Here is a 26,785-nt window from a genome sequence, read left to right on the forward strand (position 1 = left end):
CAGTAAAGTAGTTTATATGAAGTCAGCTGCACTCCAGCTTTTCTGGCAGACACTTTAGAACCATAATTACCTTCATCTCTCTCTTTAATACAACCCATTGTGCTTCTGTCATTGCAGGATATTCTAGAAGCTAAGGAGGGAATGCTCATTTCCTAGATATTTACTACGCAATGCACACATTAAGGATAGTGTCAGATGTATGTCTCAATTTCCCTACTTCTTGTGGGTTTAACAGAGACTCTTAAAGCTACTCGAGCATTAGCTTATTGTGGTTTAATAAAGTACACTATATTATATTTGGCTCAAGGGACCCATTCCACTCAGATGCCAATTTCCAAAGGCAAGTTTGAAAGTACAGCCTAGTTACACAGACCTCTCTGTTAGTGGCTTGGAGGAGCAATTCAGATGCGGGTGGATCAGCAGTTTTAATAAAAATAACTCCTGCCTGGTAATTAAGGCTCCACTTGCACAAGGTGCTGAAGTGCCCTCAGCAAGAAATGCCACAAAGTCTTCCTAAGGGAATCATGGGATATTCAGTATCCTGCAAACCCTTTCCACCACAAGTTCGGGAAGCTGGGGGATCATAAAAGCACTTCACTAACAGTTATAGGATTTCTTATTCTTAACATTAGTTGTTTCACAGCTTCTTATCAACTGGGCATGGAAGATGACAAGGCCGGTGGTCACAAGGTTAGTTTCTCACATTTTGTGGTAGATGTGGAAAGGCAATGTTGACGCCAACCCGCAGCCAGTCTATATAGGGAGAGATTTTTGTCATGCTCAGTTCCATTCCACAGTGGTACAGTAATGTCTTAGTAGTCCCCTCAAGCTATCACTGTAGTACAGTTTCTGTCAGCATTTCCATTTATAAACCTCTATTTTAAGCAGTGTTATAAAAACACAGTCCATAATACATTTGCCCAGTTTCGAAGTTTTTTTTTTTTTTTTAAAAACCCATTTTAAAAACCCATTTTAAACTGCTGCGAATATATGGAAAAATTGTGCCCTCTATTTCAAGGATTTGCAGGTTATGGCCCAGTTCCCAAAAATCTTACAACTAATCCCACATACCCTAGGCTTGTATTTCTTGAAGAGCAGTCCCTGTGACCCTTTTCCATGCCATATGGTAAACTGCTTTTGGAAACAAAACAATTTGTGATACAGCATGGCAGCAGAAATGGGTTCTACGGTTCAAAGGCGAGGGGGACGGACATCCTACTGGGTTTGCACATAAAGCATGGAGTAGGGTAGTTCACCCAGCTAGTATGGGGTGTTGGGTGTTTTTTTTTAATATTTAATACAAAAATAAAATTTTCTTCATTATACATCAAACATAGGGATGTGTATTCCGTTCATAACAAATGGAAAATTGATCCAAATGGGGCCATTTGGATCAGTTTTTCTTCATTGCAAATTGAATGTAATATGTTACAAATGAGATTCCTTTTCTGAATCCCATTCATAACTCCTTTGGAATGAGAGCACTAACCTTCCCAAAATATTGCTACGTTACGCTTGTAATTACAGAGACTTCCACAGTGATGGAGTGATTATAATGAGGAATGTAATCATATGGACGCCATCTTCTGTATTGTACTGTACATCTATCAAATTCAGATAAATTAAAACAAACCAATCAAGGACATGTGTCAGGAAAACAGCAATACAAATAATCAGGCCCATGAGAATTCATAGCAATTAAACATCATATTATGAGATCTGCAGAATCTTTCTTTGTCTTAGCAGCTTGTACAACAAATTGTGCAATATTAGAAATAACATATTTTTCATTATCATTCAGTATTAAAAACCAAACTTTTTTGAGATGTCCAACCTTATCAAATGAACCTAATAGTGCCCTTCAAGGATGTTACACAAACAGCAACGTAGAACATAAAATTGAAGGTCTTCAATCGCTCCTACACAATATTGGCAAGTACTTTCAGAATATGAAGCATGTCCACATTTCATCATAGACTCTAAGTGGAATAAAATAAATACTTGTTTTAAGATAATGCAATTAGCTTAAATAAGAGGCAATATACTTGATTGATTGATTGATTGATTGATCATATTCTTATACTGCCTGATATGTACATCTCTAGGCAATGTACAAAATGTAAAACAATATTTAAAAACCAGCACAGATTAAAATACAACACAATTAAAGCAGTAGCATAAAAACAGTAATATAAAACAATTATTAAAACCAGTTATTAAAATTAATTCTAATTAAAAGCCTGTGAGAACAGGTGAGTCTTGAGGATCTTCCTGAAAACAAACAGAGAAGGAGATGCTCTTATTTCCCCAGGGAGCATATTCCAAAGCCCCGGGGCAGCCATAGAGAAAGCCCGGTCCCGGGTGGCCAGCAAACAAGCCAGTGGCAACCCTAACCAGACCTCTCCAGAAGACTGTAACAGTCGGCAGGGTTCATGACAAGGGAGGCACTCTCTTAAATATCTCTTAAATACTTGTTCATATTTTGCTTTGACTGTTTCAAAGAAGAAAAAATAAGGGGAAATCCTAGAAGCTTGGCTTACTGCTAGATCCTCTTCAAGCTCAATGGCTAACAAGCTGGCAACATTTTCTCTAGGGAGTGCCATTGAAATGAAAAGGACACGTTAGTCCTTTGTATTTCAATGGGACTTTCTTGAGTAAATTTAGCCACGATGTCAGCACAGGCCACGCTCCCACATGATCTGTGCTGCTGCACACAGCGCAGGCTTCTGAGGCCAGGGCGATGTGTCCCAACCTCCACATATCCCACAATGCACTGTGTGATGACCACAGTGCATTGGGGGATACCTCCGTGAGATGGGTGCTCTAGGCTGCAAGCAGCTGGGGCATACGCACAATCCTGGTGCCAGGATTAAGGGTGTGCTTGCGCCCTTAACCTTGGCTAAAGGGTGAGCTTAAAAGTGGGGTTAGGTAGGCGAGCAGTGATGGGATCCACATGAATCTCGGTGCTGCACACAAGCAGCCTAACCCAGGCTGGGCTGCCGTAGCCTGGATTAGGCTGCTCATGAGAACAGCCTTAATATCTATAAGTCTAGCTTTAAGCACCACCTAAAATGGCCTGAGTCATCTTAAGTGGCGCAGCAGGGAAATGCTTGACTAACAAGCAGAAGGTTGCCAGTTCAAATCCCCGCTGGTACTATATCAGGCAGCAGTGATATAGGAAGATGTTGAAAGGCATCATCTCACAGTGCATGGGAGGAGGCAATGATAAACCCCTCCAAAGACAACCACAGGGCTCTGTGGGCACCAGGAGTCGACATCGACTTGACGGCACACTTTACCTTTAAAATGGCCCGTCTCCAAAAAGGACCTTTCTGAGAATCCACACCTGCTTAACAGTGTTAAATCTGAGACAACCAAGAATTATTACAAAGATGGTTCTGTTGTTTCTGAGGTATTCTGAGTGTGGATTCTATGATAGCAAATTAGAGTGGATTCATGGTGTTTCATTGAAAATCTCATTAGCTATCATAGAATCCACACTCAGAATACCTCAGAAACAACAGAACCCTGTACCCCATGGGTTAGAAACCCATGGGGATGGTTGGCACCCTATGTGCACCACACTACCACTCACTCTGGGCCACCCCAGCACCCCCCAAGTGCAGTTATGGGGCTGCTGAAAGCTCCATGTATACCCTATGAGGAAAAACCTTAAAGACGCGTAAACTTTAACAATTCCCCCAAAATCAGCCCTCTGCTCAAATCCTTTGAAAAAATTCAGGTAGCTTCCTTGACCCTACCTGGCACTACCACCAACCCCACACTGCTCTAGGCCACCCCTTTGCCCCCCACGTGAAGCTATACATTTGCTGACACCTCAATGCTTCTCTATGGGGAAAAACCTTAAAGACGCGTAAACTTCAACAATTCCCCAAAAATCAGCCCTCTGCCCAATCACTCTGAAATTGGGGTTGTAGCCTCCAACCATTAGGCACTACCACCCCACCCCACTATTTGCCCCTGGGACCCATTTTTCTTACCCAAATTGATTCGGATTCGGATTCAGATTTAATCCAAATCAGGGGTGATTCGGGGAGCCCAGATTCGGGCACAGAACAGAACGGGGGTGATTCGGTTTGGGTCCCGAACCGAATCACTGAAAACCCGAATTGCACACCCCTACTTCAAACATCTTAGAATTCCATAGGTCAATTTTTTCTCCTTTATTTCTGGGGAAACAAATGATTGCTTTAGATCTGGTTATACCCTTAAGCCTAATTTTATTTTACGTTCTATTTCTTTTTAGATTGTGAGCTCTTTGGGGACAGGGAACCATCTTACTAATATTGGCCAGATTTGCGCATAATGTGAAATGGGGCAGAGGTTCGAGATTGTGAATGTCCAGTTGCGTGCAACTGAGGTTTTGCAGCAAAAGCGACCCACGGTTTTCTTGGCCAAATTCCAATTTGAACCTTCGGTTTGTAGTCAGTTTCACTGACCCAACATGACGTTTTCCTCCAGTGGCGGCATTACGTCTGAATACAGACTCCACCATAACTGCAGTTTTGTGCTGTTTCTAGCACTGTAATCATAGAGAGGGCAGCATAGACCTGCTTTAGATCATGCCCACTCTATCCCTGCAGCGCTTCTTGCTGGCTGCCTCTCCGAGCACATTCCCCGCCCCCTGTCTCTGATCTAATATAGCAGTTGCCAGCAATAGGGATGCCACCACATCCCATCCCATGCTTCCAAGCCTGTCAAATGGGAAAGTCACATGGGGGCATGCCTTCTTCCCACTCTGTCCCTTGTTCCCCACTCCTGCCAGTCAGGAGAGAAAGGGAATAGGATGGCAGGATGGGCACTATGTGCCTTAGTTCTCTGAAAATGAATCGATAAAGATGTATGTTCATAAGCACATTCAGTTGCAGTGGCAACATACAGGGCAACCCCATTAGATTGCTGGGACCGGAACATATGGCAGGGTGGTAATACCAGGGTTTGGGTTTAAAGGGCAGCCTGAACCAGGAATTCTTGAATGGCTCAGGTCTGTTTTTTGCACATTGATGTTGGGGAAGGGGACCCCAGCCCCTTCCCCTTGGGGGAACACGTGCAGTCTCTAGGCTTACTCATGAGAAGGGCTGACCAGCAGGATCAGCATTGCCTCCAGTGAAAGGAGCAATCTACATGTGTGATGACAATGGATGCTGTTCCTTAGCAGACCACTCGCTCATGAGACTGTAAGGCCATGGGGATACCGCTTCACAACACATGCGAAGAACCATCTATGGGGATAGGACTGTTGGGCAGAATCACTAATATTATGTGACAACATCCCTTCTCTCATAGACTGCTCTCTCATGTCAGACTATGGAGACACGCACGCAAGCCAGATGGCAGATGCTGCCAGGCCTGGTTGCTCAGTCCAAGCAAGCCATTTGGACAGGTACCCTGGCAGTCTCGGGGACTGCCATGAAGAAGCAGTCAATGTGGGCCCTCTGCCAGCCTGTCCACCCATTTGAACGTGTCCATCTTTATTTTTGCCCGGAATTGTGACTCCACTCTCCTGGGGTAGCAGACAACCAGGATTTTCCTTTCCCACGCTTTCCCTTGGTGGCAGATCTGCATACACTGCTACGCCAGTCTGATCCTGGGAAATGTGAATGAGTGTAAAGATCTGAACCTGGTTCCAGTGTTTTCCCAGTTTGCCCTCCCAGCTATGCCGAGAGACATGGAGCATCAAAATCTCCTTCGGGTATGTAAAAGGCTTGCCTGGAGGAGAGGGGGGTCACTACACAAAAGATATATCATTAACCCGATAGAATGGGGGCTCCACGCAAGTGGGGGCCTCTTTTCTGAATAGCTCAACTCATGAGCATGCGGTCTGACCGAAGACCAAAGGTTGGCAAGCTTAAATTCCTCCCTAGTAGACTGGCCCTCTCATGAGAGCGCTAGTCATAGGAACATAGGAAGCTGTCTTCTACTGAGTCAGACCATTGGTCCATCTAGCTCACTATTATCTACATAGACTGGCAGCAGCTTCTCCAAGGTATCAGGCAGGAATCTCTCTTGCCAGACGCCAGGGAGGGAACCCGGAACCTTCTTCGTGGAAACATGCAGATACTCTTCCAAGAGCGGCCCCATCCCCTAAGGGGAATATCTTACAGTGCTCACAGGTAGTCTCCCATTTAAATGCAAACCCTGGTGGACCCTGCTTAGCAAAGGGGACAATTCATGCGTGGTTTGGTCTCCATGCTCTGCTTTGCCAGGGTGAGCTATCAAAAGCACATCTTTAGTCACAGCAGGCCAGATCCCAGGATCCTTTGCCTTCCCTCATATATATATCCCCTCCTAGGAAGTCATCATGTTCTTTTCCTTTTGTGAATAACAGAAAAATAGAATAACAGGGGTGGGGGGGACAGGAAAATTCCTTTCCCTTTTGTTAATAACAGAATAATAGTTCCCCTCAGCATCCCCCCCCCCAATTGTGCTTGTGCAAGACTGTTTTGTTTCAGGGCTCATATGAGGCCAGAGGTGCAATCTCTGTCAGAAGAAGGGCTTGCGTGGCATGGCATTGAATTAAATGCCCTTGTCCTGCCGAGGGTGGGCAGGCCATTCCAAAAAGGCACAGTCACGCTTGGCATGCCCCCTTGTAGACATTCTGCCCTGGAGACATTCTGATGCCTTTTCAGCAGTCTGGTGACGCGAGCACCATGGAGCTTGCTGGGATGCAGCCCTGGTGAACCAGAAAGGAGGAGGGGCTCCCCTGCCCTAAAAACAGAGGTTTCCAGAGTGTGGTTGGATGGACGTCTACGATGCAATTCATGGTTAGAAAACTTAACCATGTATTCAGCAACCTCCGCTTGCACATTGCGTGAGAATGCAACCATTAATTATTTTTCTTCGTAAACAGCTTTGAGAACTTTTGGGTTGAAAAGCAGTATTATAATAATAACTAACTCCCATTGAAATTAGCAGAGGCAGCTAATGGCGCAGCAGGGAAGCAACCTGCCTAGAGAGCAGGAGGCTGTTGGTTCGAATCCCCGCTGGTATGTTTCCCAGACTATGGGAAACACCTATATCAGGCAGCAACGATATAGGAAGGTGCTGAAAGGCATAATCTCATACTGTGCAGGAGGAGGCAATGGCAAACCCTTCCTGTATTCTCCCAAAGACAACCACAGGGCTCTGTTTTCACCAGGAGTCAACACCAACTGGACGTTCCCTTTACCTTGCACCAACACAGCATGCAGCGAATGACCTATATGTTGTAATTCCATGGTCTGCATTATAATATTGGACAACTTTAAGCTATTTGCTTGCTAGCTAAGGTAAAGTGTTTGTGTACATTCTTGTCACGTGAGATATGCATTTTTTGGCCTGAGGTTTCTATGGTCCATTCTGTGTTTGAATGGAAAACATACTTGTGGGCAAAACTATTTCTAAGGTAAACACTTAATTCTGTGTTACATCTTTGAACCTGCAGTGTAACATTATGTGGTTTCAACTTCAACCCTTTAACAAGAAATTATTTATGTAAGCTGTCAAAGCCACACAATATAGGCGGCTTTGCAAAAAGAAAAGAAAGAAAGAAATTGAAGCATGGAAGTTGTGCTATGAACATTTCTTGACAAGCTCTCTAGCTGGCCTTTCCATGTTTGTAGAGAAGAATTCACTGAGGGTGAATTATTCATGACATCAGGCTAAACCTTCCTCAGGTCAACCATTTTATTCTTAAGCTTGTTGAAATTAAAGCACAGCATGAACCCCCAGGAGAATTTTTCGGTGTTGATAACACCTGCAAAGAACAGAGATTCCACTGTGTAATCATACTGCATACTCACAGGCCAATGTTGGAACTCAGGAAAGTAGAACATTTGCCCTGTGTTTGCTCTAGAGTTTGGCCTTTCTGTGCTTTCACGTCAGGTTAAGCAACCAAGGTATAAAATTCACAGTGACAAGTTTGGTGTTTTACTTAAATATCAAGAATTTTTTCATAAAGAGAGTTCTTTTACTTAAATACTGCCTCCGTTATATGCAGCCCACATTTCAGAAACCATAGATAGTTCTGTGAAAAGCTCCCTGTCATTCTGAGATATATTTTATTTGTTGGTTTACAAAGAACATGAAGGCTGTCGTATGGGAAGCCTGATCCTAAAACCAAAGGCAGGCTGCCTGTGCTGGTATATCATACCCATCCAGGAATCAACATTGACATTACATTCCCATGGCCACCCTGCCTTCCATTATGTACATGCAAAGCTCTCTAATGGAAGGATTGTGCAGAAAGAGATTCTTAAGCTCCAAAAGCCTTGACAAAAGTTAATAATAATGCTTAACATTTAGATAGCACTTCCTGCATTCTCAAATTGCTTCATATAGATTATCTCAAGGGCAACAACATGTTGCAGACAAATGCCATGTGAAGGAGCTCTGATGCCACTGCCTCCTCCTCTTCCTCCTCCTCCTCTTCCTCCTATCTATCCTCCTCCTCCTCCTCCTCCTCCAAAAGCAGTTCAGGAGGGGGTAGAATTTGGAGGTGGTAGAGGAGAGGCTTCTTAGTCCTTTCCCTGCCCACTGCTTTTCCTGTCCAAATTGTCCTCGGCTGCTTTTCTTCAAAATGTGTATGATATATAAAAGTCGTGCATATGACAATTTTCACTGGCAAGGCAGAGGGCAGGTGGGGAGGCAGGCTCCTGCCTGTCTCCCCACAAACAATCTCTGGCTTTGTCCAGGTTCTGCTGCTTGCTGTGGCACATGAGCGGCACTGTGGTGATCAGCACAATAGGGAGCCGGAGGAGGAAATCTTCCGGCATCCCCTCAATTCCAATACAGCACACCAAGAGTGTGGTGCCTTGAAGGATCCTCCCTCCACCAGGTGCTCTTGCCACTCAGTTCTCGGTGTGTACAGGCTGCCTGCAGCCCATGCACACACACGACCCCGAACCTAGGGCTAAGGGTGCACTTGTGCCCTTAAATCCAGGTTAAAGCCTAGCCTGGGGGTAAATTCCCAGGCTTGGGGCCAAGGCAGCACCGGGATCAGGATTGATCCCAGCGGTGCATATGGGCAGCCGAGCCCGGGCTGGACTGTCCAAGCCCGGGCTTGGCTACCTGTGTGAATAGCCTCATAGCAGGTCACAAACCTGTCAGGTGGGGAAGTATTATTTAGGGCTTGAGCAACATTCTCACATTAGGACATCACAAGAGGCATTCCTATTCTCCACCCTAGCCATTGTATTGAGGTGGCAACAGCAGCTTGCTCCAGTGAGAATCGGCTGGCAGCCACCACCATTAATTTCCCCACAGTTCCCCTGCAGAGCTATACTGCATAATGATTTTAATGGGAGAGATTTAAGCACATTCAATTAACTGCTCCACTGAAATCAATGGAACAGACATCTTAACGTTCCCTTGTCTATGCCCACAGCAGTTATAGAGCAATCTGCCTCTCTCTCATCATTGCATGTTCCATCTGTACATGGCTCCCCTCCCCCCTCTTTTATCTAATGCTCATATATTAACGCATATTCCTTCTAGGTTTTCACTTAACACTAACATTAATCCCATTATAGGTATTAAGAATACATATGTGACATCTGGATAAATAAGTGGTGGGAAGTATCCAAAACCACATCTTCTTCTTCTTTTCCCCCCAAATGAGCCTGGAAAGAACATGACACTCAATGACATGAGAAACTGAGATTCAGCTGCTAATTGAACAAAACTGAGAACTCCTGATGATCCTTTTCTCCCAAATCAGTCCATGTGATTAGGAAGTGTGGGACACATTGTGGGAGTGCACCCATCCTGACATCTTTCCTGGACATCGTGGATGTTTACACTAGTACAGTATTTGGTTTGCATGCAAAGCAGTGGTTCGGACAAACCACCCTCCACCCCGGCCCACACACAATAAAGGAATGTGCTGGGAGGACATGAGGATGGCCAGGAAAGATGTAAGGATGTCACTGTCTCCCTTCTTAAATTATGTGGGCCATTTCAAGGGGAGGAAGTATCATCCAAACCAGCCCATTGTTGTGGATCCAACCAGATCTGGCTACATGATTACATCACAAAGATTAAACCAAGCTAATTCAGAACGATGGCAAAGCTTTCAGAACAAAAATCTTTCCAGTGACCTTTCTCTGTACTGACCTCTTGTAGAAGAGAGTCTGTTCCATTCTCTGGGACTGCAAAAGAGGGAAAAGGAGATTTTAAAGCATGAATGACTTCAGAAGGTAATGTGAATTAGCCCTCAGATGTTATAAATGCCAGCATACCAATTTATATGATGTACACATAACCTAACTGTTCAAAAACTTAAGGGTAAATTATCACTTTGGTGAACTTTGAACTTTTCTTTGGCTAAAAGGCAGCACTGAATGGTTTTGCCTCTTTTGCCTGGGCAAGGATGTGACAGTAACTGCACCAGCATAAAAATAAAATCATCATCATCACCATCCCCATGTCCATCACCATAATCTACCAGACCTTTATAAGATTTGTTTCTTAATCATTCCTAATAGAAATAATCTGGAGAAATTTAAAATGGTCCAGACTCAGTAAATACTTCAAAGCAGAAGGAAGGAAATAATATCCTTAGGTTCTTTTTTAAAAATGTTCTATATGGGAGGTGGGGAGGTGTATTAGTGAGGCTTTCCAAAGCTCAAGCAAACTTTAGAGAGATCTGGCTTATTCCCATATTTTGTATCTTACATATCTCCAGATGTGAGATGGTTAGGAGCTAGACTTATCTGGCTTACATTTACTTCTATGATATAAAAAAAATCTTAGTTTCACTTGTTTTCACTGAAATGTCAGGAGTCACAGGGGTAGGATTAATGTGACATCATGAACTCAGAAAAAAAGAGGAGGAGGAGCCCCAGAGTTACTCTAAGCAGAAAGAAATTGTCTTCCATATCTTTAAAAAATGTAAATATAGCATTCACTCTGGACACAAATAGCTTTGCTATGTTTTGCCGAGTTGTCACCACAATTTGCTGGAGGCTCTAAGTAATACTGTAGTGCCATTGTATACCTACCATGTCTTCTTTATATTGCCTTCTATAGTAATTTTTTCAACCTGTCACTTTCAGCTCCTTAAATCAGGAGAGAAGGGATATGAGAAACCTGGGTGAAGGATAATGAGAAAGAGGGATGGCTTGGAGGAAACTGCAGCTGCCTGAATCTTTCACAGCACCAGAAAATATATTGCTGTCACAGGCAAAATAATGAAATAAAGAGAGTAATATTTTAAATATAGTATTTAGATTTTATGGGCAGCATCCAGACTAGGTTAGCCATCACTAAGTCCCATTGAAATGTTAGTCATGACTAACTTATTTCCTTTATGTTAATGGTGCTTACTCAAGATAAGAAACCACGTAATGGCACAGGGGGGAAATGACTTGACTGGCAAGCCAGAGGATGCCGGTTCGAATCCCTGCTGGTATGTTTCTCAGACCATGGGAAACACCTATATTGGGCAGCAGTGATATAGGAAGATACTGAAAGGCATCATCTCATACTGAGTGGGAGACGGCAATGGCAAACCCCTCCTGTATTATACCAAAGACAACCACAGGGCTCTGTGGTCACCAGGAGTTGACACCGACTCAACGGCACACTTAGCTTACTCAGGACAACTAGTCTGCCTTACATTGCTATTTTAATTTTTCCTGAAGCATCAGGGTTGATAGAGAACTTTGAAACCCAACCCATATAAAGATTTTTCAATTAATAATTACACAGTCAATAAACTATGTGGGCACAGTCTGTCACTCTGTAACAGAGTGGCAGATTTTTCAGGTAGAAGAGGTGGATAAACCAGTCAGCTGTCGCCTGACCCACCAGCTGAAGACTTTGAGAAAACGCAAAGCTTGTTTCTGTAAGTGATCTCTCCAGAAGCTGTGATAAGATCTGTGATAATTAGACAGCAGAATACTACAGATTGCCTTTAGATTCGGTGGTGCAAGCAGTTACTTGTGCTACTGCGCTCAGTTCCAGGCCAGTTTCTGACACGTTGGACACAGTTGGTTGCCTCCACCCTAACGCCAAGTGAAATGCCACCCAGTTCCTAGCAATGCCAGATTCCTGTTGTAGAGAGAGAGGCAACTCTTGGTGCTGCGAAATGAGTATGTGGGACTTGGAGGATTGTGTTCTTGAGATCAGGGTGGATCCCTGCCATGGTTTGTTCCCAGAGGCTGGTTGTTCCCCTAAAGATGAGGTGTCACTGCTCAGGCATTGCCTCCCAGCTCCTTGACTCCTTCACTCCTGCTCCCACTCCACCCAGTCTGCAGGATTTTCTCTTATCTCTGAAGTCCCATCACCTTGGCAAGGGATGTGGATGTGTTCCGCAACATCAGCTCTTTTCTAGTCAGCCAGAGCATCAGGAATGCACCGCAGATTATATCATCCCACATGCCATGCTCTAGATTATGCCAGGATTGATATCAGTAGACAGGGATGTTTAGTAATACCCCATGAGACTATTCCCACAATCAACGGAAAGCGGGCTAAGGGAGCTAGTAAACAAACCTAGTAAACAATCTTTTGAAGTACTGGCTGAACAACACCATGAGGCCAAAACTGTGTTCTGCCTGGGTTTAGGAGCTGTGTGTGCTCCCAACTTTTGGTTGTGTGGAAGCAAGGTAGGAGGAAAACCTGGGTAGCTTTTCTTCCTACCTTGCTTTCACACAATAACTTCTACCCGGGTTTTCCTTTTAGCTTGCTTCCACACAACCAAAATTTGGGACCACACAAGGCTCCAAAACCCGGGTAGAACAGAGTTTTTGACTGTGCGGATGATCTCAGTTTCTAATCTAGATTTCCCTTTTTTAATATGGTTTCCTAGAAAGTCAGTTCTTCATAGAATATCTTGAGCATCCTCTGTTTCTGACTCTACATGCCTAGAATGGCCTCTTTTGTGTAATTTTACTTTGAAAACTCTGCCCAGTTGCCAGTGAATACATGTTGAGCTATTTCTTTGATTGGGAATGAGGTAGATACTGCCTTATGTAAGATAGATATTGGCATGTGGAACATGTAGGATAATTGTTTCTAAGCAAGAGTTTAACTTCTTGCCCAGGCATGCTTTAACTAAAGATTGGTGTCATAATAACTAATTGGCTCCCAAAACCATTTATTTGGCAATATCCCATTGATTATGAATTCTGCAACACCTCACAGTGGCCTATTAGACAGTGGAGGGAATTATGTGAATCTGAAAAGTCCTACATTAGCTGATGAGATCATATGGTGAATGCATCTATAAATATATAGAAGCAAGGAAATTAGATAGTATTAAAGGAGTGACAAGCTATTTTGCTCAAAGAACATGTTAAGCTTCCTGGCTTCTCTGTGTTAAAGCAGCAACTGCTGCATAATATTATAGTCACACTTACATAGTTAAAACACTTGTGTTTCTTACAATATATACCCATTGGAAGCAGACAAATTTCATCCTCATAACATTTATGTAAAAGGAATTTGTTTAGATAAATCTCCCTGCATTAAAAGCATGTACAGTACAGTATCTAAAAAACAGCATGATTTAAAGCTATGGTGGTTGTAACTTTAAAGCTATGCTCTTCCCAATTATTATGTCAGCCACCTGGCCAAAACTGGATTTTAAAAAGGGAGGGAAGCCCTGATGATATCTAGAGGGCATATATTCAGTGATACAGAGGCTGTGCTTTTTCTCCAAGATGTGAAAAGGTGAGATGGTAATCCTGAGCACCAAGAGCTGATCTGCATATACGGGGGTGGTGGGGAATAACCGGTTCAATCTTGAATTGGAATCAGTGGGACTTTAACATGCCAATGGGCAGATTTAATCCTTCATGTCAAAATTCTGAATATTTTCCTTAAATGTCAAGATGCATAGGGTTACATTCAGAACTTAACTGTGATCCGTCATATGGAGATAATCACATGGTTTTACCTAGACCTAAAGCTGAGCATTCCCCAAAGTCAGAAGTTATGTGGTATCCCAAGCTCTAGGTCTGATATCTTAACAATGTAAGGCTGAATAATGCAAACAATAAAGAGGGAATCTGTTTTCATTTTAGGTTGTCCAGGAGCCAAGAAGAATGAGTTCCTGACCAGTGTTCTAGATGCACTCTCAACAGATATGGTGCATGCAGTCTCTGATCCTGCAGTGTCTTCCAGCAGGTGGGTTGCTTTAGTCTCCAGAGTATACAGTTATCTTGAGGTCATTCACACAACTGGGTGGGCAGGGTGGCAAGCAGGAAGTGGGGAAGGTTGGATTAACTCACCTTTTCCCCAGACGAGGAGTGCTGCTTGGCACAGTGTGTAGCTTTGGAGGCCGGGACAACATGTCCTGGCCTCTTGGAATCCCACAATGCACCACGCAACACATGTGAAAGCAGGTAGCCCGGGTTAAGGGAGCACAGCTGGGCTAACAGCCAGGCTAAAAAGCCAGGCTAGATGGTGCTGCCCTACTTGGATCAGGCCCAATCCTGGTGGTTCTCATGCTACCTAACCCATATTGGGCTTCTTTAGCCTGTGTTAGGCTGCGCATGACAACAGCCTCATTGTGTGCTTTGGGAAATATCGAAATGTCATTCACTTATTTTTTTTTTATTTCTATGGAAAACCATAAGAGCTTGATAAGGCTGTTATCAAATATAATTTAAACCAGGGCTCAGTACTGATATTTTAAATGTCAGGCTTCTTCTCTGGAATGTATAAAAAAGAATCAAGAAGAGCACAACTTCCACAAATCAGGGATTTAGGCTTGAGCTTAGCAACTTGTTTCCTTTTCAGAATTTAATAACTCTCTTGTTATGAAATGTTACCACTTTTAAGCATCGCATAACCTTGGGTGCTCCTAGACCATCCATTGCAGCCTAACTGCCTGCATCACTGCTGAAGCTGAGCCTTGGGGACCTAGTTAGTCATTCGAATGGAATCTCCTTCCATGTAAGAGCAGGATAATAGTTTGATAAGTATTTTTAACAGGTGAGGGGTTTTTTTCAGAATCTGCCCAAATCTCTTTGTTTCCATGTTATTCAGAAGCAAAGCACTATTACACACATGTGTATATATAAAGACGCATATTAGATAGATAGATATCCATACTGGATCTCGAACAGCCTGATAGAAGGAAAGTATTTTCCCTCTATCAGGCTGTTGGAGATCCAGTATGGTATAGTGGCTAAAGGGCCAGACTTACTTACTTACTTACTAGATTCAAATACACTGCTCAACTAACCAATGGCCTCAAATAGACTGGGGAAAGTTGGGTTCAAATCCCCACTAAGCCATGAAGCTCACTAGGTGACCTAGGTTCAGTCATTCTTTCTCAGCCTAGCCTACCTCATAGGGTTATTGTGATAAACCCCTGCTAACTGGGCAAAGAGGCACCTTTTTAATGTGGTGATTCTCTTTATTTAGCAGGGGTATAGTGGCCCTCTACACCCCCAGCACAGTACCTCCAGTGACTGATGCTGGTGTCTATCTTATGTTTCTTTTTAGATTGTGAGGCCTTTGGGGACAGGGATCCATCTTATTTATGTATTATTTCTCTGTGTAAACCACTCTGAGCCATTTTTGGAAGGGTGGTATAGAAATCAAATAAATAAATAAATAAATAAATAAATAAGAATAATAAATGGGAGGGAGGGAGAGAGAACAGCCTTTTATGAGAGGAAGGGTGACATAAATATAAAGATGACATTATTTCTTAGGGATGCTTCACGATGTTAGTAGGAAACCTGCCTTCTGCAAAATGTAGCAAAAAAAGCAGCTCTGATCCAGCTAAAGTTAGTCACAACTAACAGCTGAAACCAATGGAATGTTAGTCATGATTAACTTAAATCCTATTTGTTTCCATGGGATTTAGTTCTGATTAATTTTAGCTGGATCAGGGTCTGCATGTTGAAATAAATGACACCAAGATATTAGTCAAAGGTAATAAAGTCAGCTAATAAAGTATTTCATTTGATTTTCTTTAGTGAGTAATGTTAAATATCCCATGGAAAGGCAAATAGCCTCTGTTTCTTACTGTAAAGTTTATACAAATATATTACATGCTACAATTCAGAGACCTTGAAAGCTGCTGATTCTGTGCCAAGGGGAACACTCTTTTCTTTCTTCTAATGCAACACGATGCCTTAAGAGCCGAGATATAATTTTCACCAACACACTTTACACATGCTGTGACCATTACTTTTGACATTGGTAAAGCTAGAGCTATTTCAGAGACATCATCATTTTCAGCCCCATGTTGCTTCCACCCAGTCAATCATTAGATGTTTTTCTTCCATAACTGTTTTGTCTGCAGTCACACCAGTAAGTCATCAAAGATATATCTCCCTGGGCACTTCTTTCTCCTCATTAGCAGTAATAATGGCCATGATACAACCTGGAGCATCCTTAGTGCATAGCAGGCAGGGTGACCGCCTCGGGTCCTGCTCTTCTAACCCCCATGAAAATTAACTGGAAGGCGGGGGTGCTTCATTGGCTGATTTACCCCAGGCCCTGCTCCCTGCCAGGGTACTCTAAGGACAGTCCTGGATCCAGCCCAAACAGAGTCTGTTTCAGTCCTGTTGGTTATCTCTCATTGGAACCAAATGGACTTAAATTGTACAACTTGAGCTGTAATATGCCCAATTTAGCCATGTCATGTCCCCTGGAATTTAGGGTAGCCCCTGGGTTTTGGCTGCTCCACCCAGCTGCTAAATTTCACCCGGATTTACCCAGATTTCAAATACGCCACCCGGTTTGCCAAGATTTTCCTCTGGATCCAATCACATGGGAGGGAAGAGAGGGAGGGGAAAGAAAGGAAGGCTTTGTGGCTTTGCCTCCTGCCATTGACTGCAGTTTCTCTACAGTCATTGGTTTGTTTTAGTGTTCTAAACTACTTAGAGACTTGGGTAGTGGCAGGCAGTATACAAATCTGTCAAATAAATAAATGAATACAATGCAAATTAGTCGCCACGTGATTTGCATATATGCAAATTAGACTACCCAATTTGGAAAGCTTGAATATGGCAACCCTAGCCCAATTATTTAATTAAAATTATATATTTGCATTTTGGAGCTGGAGAACAGAATTCTGGCCTAGGTTCCCAAAAAGTGGAAAATGTGATTCAAAAAGCATACAAATTTGAAACATTTTTAAAACCAATATAAACATGGTTTCACTGTGGAAATCAACTGTCCTCTTTTATGTAAGAACTCATTTGCACAGATTTTCTTTAACAGCTGGGCATAAAAAAATAAGTGACAAGCTGAATTCCACAGTCATCCTATCTTTTCAAACCTGATCTTGTGAGCTGTTACAGTTCTCTGTGGATCAGCTGTTCACCCTCTAATATTATTGACAGAATTAGAAATAAACTATTACTGTGTGGGATATGTAGGCTGGCAAGAGGTAATTTCGTAGTAGATGGTGTCACTTTTTCTTGAATCAGGAAATTGGGAGGAAGATTTTTATTAACTTGTATTATACCGCAATTTTTTATTAGAACAGCCACACAAAGGGTTATTGGAAGGAGGTAAATGGTGGACATGTTTCCCTGGGAGGAAGCTTATCTATCACTACAGATCTTCCCCTGCATTGCATAAATATATAGGAGTGTTGGACACATATTAAGGTGCACTCTCCCGTGGTATCAGCCAATGCCAAGGAGGAGATAGTGATGGGGCTGCATGGATGGTTTTACACCACTTTCACAAATCTGAGGAGTCCAGGAACTAATACCGCTCCTTCTACACAGTGCAGAGTCATTTTTGAAGATACCTCTGTTAATCCACTAATACTGATACCATGGTAAATAATCTAATATGAAGAAGAGAGTGCAAGAGGGGAATTTAATTGTCAAGGTTTTATATTCACCCACTGATTTACCCCTGATAATTGGGCAAAGAGGCACCTTTCAAAGTGGCGATTCTCTTTATATTAAGCAGGGGGAGAGTAACTGGCCCTATTTGCTGTGGCTGCTTCCTCCAGTGGCTGCTTCCAGTGAATACCTTGTGTCGCTTTGTAGACTATGAGACCTTTGTGGACAGGGAACCACCTTCTCCTTATTATTCTTTTCCTATGTAAACTGCTTTTGAGAACTTTTTTTGTTGAAAAATAAAATAATTACAGTAACAATAATAATAATCCATATTCTACAGGGTTTCAGAACCAGATCCAAATCACACTCTGGAGGAGAGAGTCGTCCACTGGTATTTTAAACAACTGGATAAAAATGCTAGTGGTGACATTGGCAAAAAAGAAATCAAACCATTTAAGAAGTTCCTGAGGAAAAAATCCAAGCCCAAGAAATGTGTGAAAAAGTTTGTGGAGTATTGCGATGTGAACAATGACAAATCCCTAACAGTTCCAGAATTAATGGGTTGCCTGGGTGTAACGAAAGAAGACAATAAAGCAGACACAAAGAAACGTCATAGTAAGAGGATTTCCTAAACCGTTTTTCTCTGTTCATATCAATGAAATTGTTGGGTCTTGACAGAGAGCTGGGAGGAGTGGGTTCTCTTACATCTGGATTTTCATAATGAGCTACTTGTGACTCAAATTTGGGACTAATGTTACCAAACCTAGCAAATCACTCTACCCCCTCTGGTGGCAAAGTCAAGAGTTGAGAACTGCTAAGGGTATTGCTAGACTTAGAGCTAGGAAAGGGGAGCAAATCTCAGAGCAGCAAGTCTGAGCAGGTTTCTGGGGAGGAAGCATCAAAGTTAGACCTGACAGCAGTTGGGGAGAAAGAAAACAACAAAAGAGGAGAGAGAAGGAGAGAGGTCTGGTCCTCTGTGTCTCTTTTGTCGAAGCAGGCACACATATACATGTGGTATTTTAATATGTATCACATATTAACTGTAATATGTAATATGCACACTGCCAATTTTCAGACAGATACCGGGCCCTTTCTCACGATCAGGGACCCTGGCGGGATGAAACATGGGGAGGAAGGCTACAGAAGCTTACCTCCCATGCAGACGGCCGGGTCCGAGTTGCTGGGCGTGTGGATTGCGCACCTAGACGATCCACTGCTTCCCCAGGCAGCATGGAGTTGCATGGGCTGGAAATCCCACAATGCACTGTGCAAGTGTGTGGTACATTGTGGGTATTTCCCTAGTGATGGGCAGGAGGCCCTCAGTGTCTCAGCACCAGCTGAAAGCAGCCAGCGCTGACACACGATCAGTTAGGCAGGGTTAAGGGAGTCTTTAACAGCCAGGTCTGCTGCTGAGGCGATGCCGGGAACTACACGGCTCCTGGCAGTTCTCACAGGCAGCCAAGCCCAGGCTTGGCTGCCTTAACCCTGTCTTGGTTGCTCATGAGAACAGCCTCACTGTGCAACATTCCAGAAAGGTACTCACAGTTCATAGGTCTGTCATGGAACTGAGTGCCTATATTAGGCAATCTGAAAATAAGTGTCTTTACATATGCAGACATAAATAAACTTGCAGGAATAATGATATGTGTGAAACATTTATTTGGAGAAGCAATATGTCAGGGCACTCAGGTTGGCAAGTAGTCACAGGCTCAAACTAGATGTGATGGTGTCTGAACAAGTCAAAGTACTCAAAATGGCTCCAATCATGTATAAAGCAGTAGGGTCTGACTTAAAAAATAAAAGGGGCCCATAGCTGAGGGAGCTTAACCCCCCCCCCCCATTCTTCAGCTTCTTCTCTGGACTCCAGACCCCGGGAACTTTTTCTCCCAGCTGTGCTTACATCTGCTATCTCACACCCTGCTTCATATGTGATTGGGACAGACAGCCAAGTCTGCCGTTGTATAGTTTCAGCCTTTAATGTGAAGTCTCCAGAGATATGCAAAAGACTGGCTCAGTGGATGGAATTTCTCTCATGAACCACGGAAAGCCATTGAATTGGTGCTGTATGTGTTTGGTTATTATAAAACCATAACATCATTTAAGGTTATTGTTAACCTTAAATTAACAATGGGATGGCAATTGTTAAGATTTATTCAGTGTGGCATTAAAATAATTCTTAATGTCAAATAACATGCCATTTGTTTTCCTCCTCAACAGCTCCAAAAAATAATGCTGAAAGTACTCCTTCCAACAGGCAGGTAAGCAAAGAGGAGAAACCTTTCCATTCTCTTGAGATTGTTTTGCACTTTCTCCAGGCTTGGCAGCTGAGTCCATATTGAACCCATTCAGAAAGGAATTGCAAATGTCACAGAGAGAAAAATAATCATATGAACACACCCTCCATTTACTGCAATTTTCTTGGTGTTATATGTATACCTTCAAAGGCCAGCAGTTAATTCTATGTAGGTTTACACACCTTTGATGGAATCTTCCATCTAAGAAAATGTGCTCATTTCTCCCTTGCTAAAATAAATGCTTATAGGTTTAACTTAGATTTCGCCCTACACATCACTTACACTTTAAACAAAGCAGTCTGAAAACAATTACTCTGGTAGAACTCAAAACCATTCAGAAGGTTATTTTAATTATAAAATAGCTGTTGCTGCCCCCACGTGCCTTAAACGGCACTCAGAGAGAAGCATACCTTTCTCACCACCCCTCTTCTCTCTGTCCTCCTCCTGCTTTCCTGAAATCTGATAACGACATGTAACATATATAGTGAAACAGCCCTATCATTTATGGGTTTGTTATACATATATATTTTTTTATTTCTTTAAATATTTTTGCTGACTCAAGCTCAATTATTTTAAAAGCTGGTGCTGTGAAATGATAGCCTTGAAATGGTTCTGGTTATACAAACCATCTGTTGGTCGTTAACTGCTGTAGCAATGTGAGGCTATAAAGGTTCCTCACAGATGCCAAAGGTGGCTTTCATCACAAGAGCTTGCGCTTGAAAGGAAGCCATTGGAAATGAATATGCCTGACAAGAAACGGTTTAAACCACCCACCTAAAAGAGAACAATCAGATCTGTTTTCACTGGGGAGTGGGCAATGAGAGTGATAATAAGCAATCTAGCATTTGCCATTTACCCAAGAGCTGAACTGCAGATGCAGAATGAGGTGGTTAGACTGAGGTGAAAGAATTCTGGACTGCAGGTGGGGAGGCCCTAATTTTTAAGGCTGCATTATGGAAAAACGTCCTGCAGGTAATAAACTCACACATCGCTAAACCCCCTCTCGGATGGGCTAGGATTTTTAGTTTTATTTACTTCAGTGCTCTTCATTGTAGACCAGTGGCGATCCCTAAGTGCAGCCATCTGACTAATTGTTTATTGGGCTTATATGCCCAATATAAGCTTCAGCCAAAGTGGAATGCACTGCACAATCCCGCTGATGCCATATGGAGGTGACCAGTCTCGCTGTACAGTGCTGTACTTTGCCTAGTCCGGGGGGCGGGGGGCGGTGCTCCTTTGAGAAACTGAGTCCTCTCGCACCCCTGCATCATGCTGGAAGGCATGCACAGAATGGTGGGAAACATAGCCTTTCCCAGCGTTTGCCCATTGAGCTCTTAAGAGAGGGCTCTGTCTCTCTTAAGGGCCCTCACAGCACTGAGAAAAGCACAGTACTGTGCAGAGGTCAGCACAGTGGGAAGTGGTCCTCACATTGAAGTTTTTTTGCTGAAGTAGCCCACACTTGAAAAATAGTGAAGATTACTGCATGAAGGGAGATATTTTTGCACACAAGCAAAAATTGTGCAAACACAGTTGCATGATTGATAGTACAGCCATTATTTCCAGTGGCTGCATTATTACACAACCTCGTTTCTGCAATTTTTACAGCTGTGCAAGAGCACACTTTCACAACTACATGCACATTATGTTACAGCATGCACAGAAGATTACACAGTATGTGAACCACTTTTTCTGAAGATACAGATTGGATCTGAGGGAGGTGCCTTTTCCTTTGTGATGACCAGCTCTCACAGTGATAAACCAAACATGCATGGGAGATGTGTAAGCTCTCTTCCAGTTCTTGTAATATGTGTGGTCTGGCAGAGACCAGCAGAGACTGACAACATACACTCACACAGAGACGCTACTGGACTGTAGGGATCGGCAACAATAAAACAGCCCTTACAGTCGCCATAAAGAGTTGGTTGGAAGTGCCCTGAATCTGATTCCAGGTCCAACATTCCAGCCACTGTATCACTCACACTCCCAGAAATCACTATGAAAAGGACAACTTCTCTTTTAACAGTACATCTGGCTCTTTGATTCACAATGGTGGGCTCTGGGAATGTTCAGGATGGAAGCAATAGGCATTAAAGCAGGGGTGTCAAACTGCGGCCCTCCTGCAGATGTTGGCTGACAACTCCCATCATCCCTGGCTACTGGCCACTGTGACTGGGGATGATGGGACTTGTAAGCCAACAGCAGCAGGAGCGCTGAAGTTTGACACCCCTGCATTAGAGGGGGTGAACAGGCAACTGCTTACTGTGTGACCACACAAGACAAGGGGATGGTTCAAGCAATATGGCCCCAGCACAAATGAAGAAAGAGGGGCAGCACCAAGAGCACACCCATTGGGACATCCTCCACAGACATCTTGATGCTCTCTTAATGCATTTCTTGATCACATGTAGGGGCCATTCATCCAAATGTAGCAAAACACTTGCTACAAATACTTGTTTAAACTAGGGGATATTAATTAATAAATAAGTTAAATGGCTAGAGACATTCCAAGAGGGCATTAGGACATCTGTAGAGGCCATCCAATGGGTGCGTTCTTGGCACCACACCTCTTTCTTCACATGTGCTGGGAAAGTATCATTTGAACCAGCCCATGGTGAAGTGATAAATCTATAGGGCTCTATTCACCATGGGGAGCTGGGCATTTATAGCCCCTGCCATGTTCTAGGCTGACTGTAGTATATTTGTGTGTGGTATCAGTATGTAAATAAAAGTAAATATGTTTTGTTGTAACATCATCACTAAATACTGTCATCATTTACTTATGTGTTCCTACTTTTTCAAATTCTCTTTGCCAGCAAACCTCAAAGAAGCAAGGCTGAACTCTTCATATCCAAAGCAAATCTCTCAGATATGTGGGAGACTTGTTCACCAAAAGGCAATAAAAAAAATAAAACAACCGTAGTATTTGCACTTTGTACTTTAAATGTAAATTCACTTTGTAGAAATGAGATATTTAAACAGACATTTTTTAAAAAAAATCTGTGAAAATGTAATAACGGCTTGTTTTAAACAATTATCACATACAATGTATGTGCTTTTTTTGTTGTCTGAAATCTTGTTAATGTTGGAGGTGTAAAAGTTTGCATTTAATCTTTCTGGAAGAACAACATTCTGTCAGACAGTACTACAGAAACTGGCCAAGCAGTATTGTTTTTCTATTAGTAGTTACGCTAAAAACCTGCTTGATTTGAAATCTACTGTACTCACAATGTTACTTAATCTGTTTTTGAGGTTGCATGTTCCTACATCCAAACAAAAGGTTGTTAATTGATGTTGCCTTCTTGTGCACCTTATGTAAGCAAGGAAACGTTTTTTCTGTTGGTGTTTAGGGTGCTTCTTTAAAAATTGTGTTGGCTTTCTCAAGATATAATCACACATCAAAAATGCAACCACTAATGGATAAAAAAACCCTTTTTGTCTTTCTGTACCGTATTTAGATTCTTGTAGAAAAGGCTTTCTACCCCCTTTTAGAGGATATCCAGTATAATATATGCTTTACTATCCAAGCCCCGTTCTTTTTGCCTTTTAATTGGTTAGACAGCCAGCAAACTGACAGGAAATGTTGCAGCTCCTTGTGTCACTCAAAACTGATTCTGCCAAGCCCCAGAATAGACATAACAAGGCAATAATGGGGCACACTTGTTCAGTATTATTACTCTAATTACAAAGAGACAAAGAAGGCAAAGCAGACTTGTCAGGCTTTCCTTGTCCGTATACTTGGCTGGTCTGTGATATGCAACTTGCAGTGCCCCAGAGCTACAAAAAATGTAAAACTATCACCTGAACAAATTATGAACAGTGAGGGTAAAGAGGTGCAATCGGCAGGCACCAGCTCTCCCTTAAGGCATCCTTCTTGCCATCTGGGAGATGTTCTTGCAAGTGTTCATACCTTTCCTGTCATTCAGAGGCAGGTCTTTTCACCCCTTTCTTGGAATGCCTTGAGGGAACGAGAACTTGCAGATGTGAACTTCATAGCAAAAGATTTGAAAGAACAAAAACAAACACAAAAGAACTTGAGCTTCAGACCTTGGACAGCAATGAATTATAAGCAGCAAGAGAGATCCATGTGGAGGGTAGACAGACTGCGGGCACCAAAAAAGAATGTGAAGTGGACAGTAGGGATTGTAGTAATGAGCAGTCATCTCTTCAGTTTATTAGAACAAGACCCTTGGAACAATGTGTAGAATAGCTGTTGGTAATCACATGCTGACTCTGCCTCTATTTGGAAACTCTTTGTTACAAATAGGAATGTGTTTGTATCTGCATATATAGCTGCTTGGTGTTATACTGGTGGAAATCTATGTACACATTGGAATTGAGCAAGAAAAGGAAAGAGTCCTGAGCAAGAGTGGCAAGAGTTTGGAGGAGTCAGGAGAAGAGACACCAAAATGCAAATGTATGTTCATCTTTGTAAAAACAAAAAAACAAAACAAAAAAATCTTTTACTCAGAATTTATTTGATATCTTTTTATAATGCTAAACTTTGGATTTAATCTGTTTAGATTAAAGTGTAGTATGCTATGAAATCTACTGTTTGGTTATTCTCCCATGGCCCATAATTAGCCACAAACACTGGGAAATGTCTTAAGAGATCAGTAAAACTATGCACATTTTCTTCCCCCATATCACACCATATGACATCTATTTCTACCAGGAACAACAATAGAATGTTCAAGACCCAGTGAAAGGGAATAGGTAGGCATGAAAGGTCATATTATGCAAGTGGTCGAGGGGACACACTAACCAGCTGAGAGGCTTATAACATAAGCTTGCCAAGCAAGTCTTGGATTCACTCTATAGAGAAGTTCCATGTGTGACAGCTGATAAGCCATTTCACACAGCCAAACTGTCACTTGATAATCAAAAGGATCATGTGTGGTTATGCACACAATGAGCAGTAATTTCATAAGTGTATTAAAACAATAATAGCATCTAGAATAGCTTATTTCTTTGGGAAACTCTACATTATAAATAAATGCTGCATTTATAGTTGCATATAGAGGTATATAGCTGCATATATACCATTAGATGATGTAGTACATTAAACAATCAAACAAAGGAATCTCATGGCAAGAGAAGCACAGAGAAGGAAACCTGAAATGCAAATGTATGGCCATATGACAAATAATAAAGGACTCAGGCACAGTTTAGGCAAACTTTTGTTTACACTGTTACTTCAGTCTACAGCGGGCATTTTGCTAATTTGTTGTGATTTTTGAACAACAAAGAAAGAAAATAGTAGCAAAACAGAATGAGGTTAAGTGAGTTTAGTAAATATGAATGGAGAAAAACATGAGAGATTTGTTGGTTCCTCTTATGTAGGAAAATGCAAAACGTGAATTTTTAAAAGATGTCTATATAAGGCGAGTTGACACAGCAGCATATCACAAACAGTATTTATTCTTTACAGTCAGTAGTAAAAGATAGATTAGCGAGGGTTATTAAACTCTTCCTTGACAAAGATAATGTAGATATGCAACTGACATGGTTACAGAAGGGTATTATGTAACTAATTTTCCGATACTAGACACTGGTGTCAAAAAAAATCCCCATTAATGTGGAGAGTGAAAGGTTTATTGCTTTTGATTTACTTTTTTTAAAAGGCAAATTGAGATAATTAGGGGGTAATTACTTTGACATTAAATACAAACCAGTTAACTTTATTGATGCCTGAAATGTTAGACTGATTACAGTAAATGACTGATGCAAACTGTGCTCACTGTCCCAACTATTTTATCCGATTTCTGTTAACTGAAAGCATATGTGGAAAGCATTCAACAAACAGAACAACATATTTTTCTCCATCTGTCAAAAGCCTCCTGTGTTGTAGATCGGCATGTGGCAGGCTTCCCTAAATAAGTGCCAAAAACTTACAAGAGCTAGTGGAATGGAAGCTTCTTCTGGATCCTAGCAAGAGAACATTGTGATGCTTCCTGGGATATTGGACGCAAGAGGCATAACACCTCTGGTTTCCTCACTACCAGTCCCGAACCTCACTGCTGGTCAAGGCTGGTTCAAGGTTTTCTGCTGCCCTTGGCAAATTTAAAAAAAAAGTCCCACTTTTTGTCTTATTGTATACAAAGCAGAGTAATGTGTGAAATTATCATTTTTAATGCGATTCAGCCAATGAGTTGTTTGGCTCTCTGTAGGTAATGTTAGCAGAACAGCACAGGAGCGATTGGCTAGGTGCTCCGGCTATGCTTTTGGGCTAAAATGGGGGAATCAATGAGAGCTGGAGTACAGTTCTGTCACAGAATCAATTTAAGCAAGACTGGTCTATTGGAAAGGATGAGGGGACCAGTGTTCTTTCTAATTTTTCCCCCAAGCTGAATGCAGAATGTTTTGTTCTGGGTGGCAGTATCAAAGCAGTGTGTGATGTGTGCACATGTGCATTCAGATTGGGGCCTTCCTGATTCAACTTGAGCGGGATCTAAAATTAAATGAGCAGACATCAAAAAATGTGTGAGCATGCACACGCACACACAAGCCTTAGAGGGAACACTATTTTTGTTGTAAACCCCTCTGAGCCATTTTTTGGAAGGGCAGCAGTATATAAATTAAATAAACTAAATAATAAACACTGGAGAAAACCTAGTTATAATTTCAAGGCTTTATTTAGGGTAGAAATGGGGGGATACAGCAGGCAAAAGAGTTTGGTTAGCAAGTTCTATAGCTTTGGCTAGCGTTTCTAAGAAAGAGAGAGTCAAA

At 42.2% G+C, this 26,785-nt stretch overlaps 1 protein-coding gene across 2 annotated transcripts in view; it reads left to right on the forward strand.

Annotated features, from left to right (window-relative positions):
* The window catches only part of SMOC2 (SPARC related modular calcium binding 2), a 204,323-nt gene extending 179,720 nt beyond the window's left edge, over positions 1–24,603 (forward strand). For both annotated transcript variants that reach the window (XM_053297160.1, XM_053297169.1), the window contains exons 10-13: positions 14,028–14,130; positions 18,106–18,380; positions 19,983–20,023; positions 22,873–24,603. In XM_053297160.1, coding sequence (XP_053153135.1) covers positions 14,028–14,130; positions 18,106–18,380; positions 19,983–20,023; positions 22,873–22,896 — 443 coding nt within the window. In that variant the 3' untranslated portion in view covers positions 22,897–24,603. The remainder of the gene's footprint in view (positions 1–14,027; positions 14,131–18,105; positions 18,381–19,982; positions 20,024–22,872) is intronic.
* The last annotated feature ends 2,182 nt before the right edge of the window (positions 24,604–26,785 follow it).

This window comes from Hemicordylus capensis, chromosome 1, assembly GCF_027244095.1.
Source record: "Hemicordylus capensis ecotype Gifberg chromosome 1, rHemCap1.1.pri, whole genome shotgun sequence".
Lineage (NCBI taxonomy): Eukaryota > Metazoa > Chordata > Lepidosauria > Squamata > Cordylidae > Hemicordylus > Hemicordylus capensis.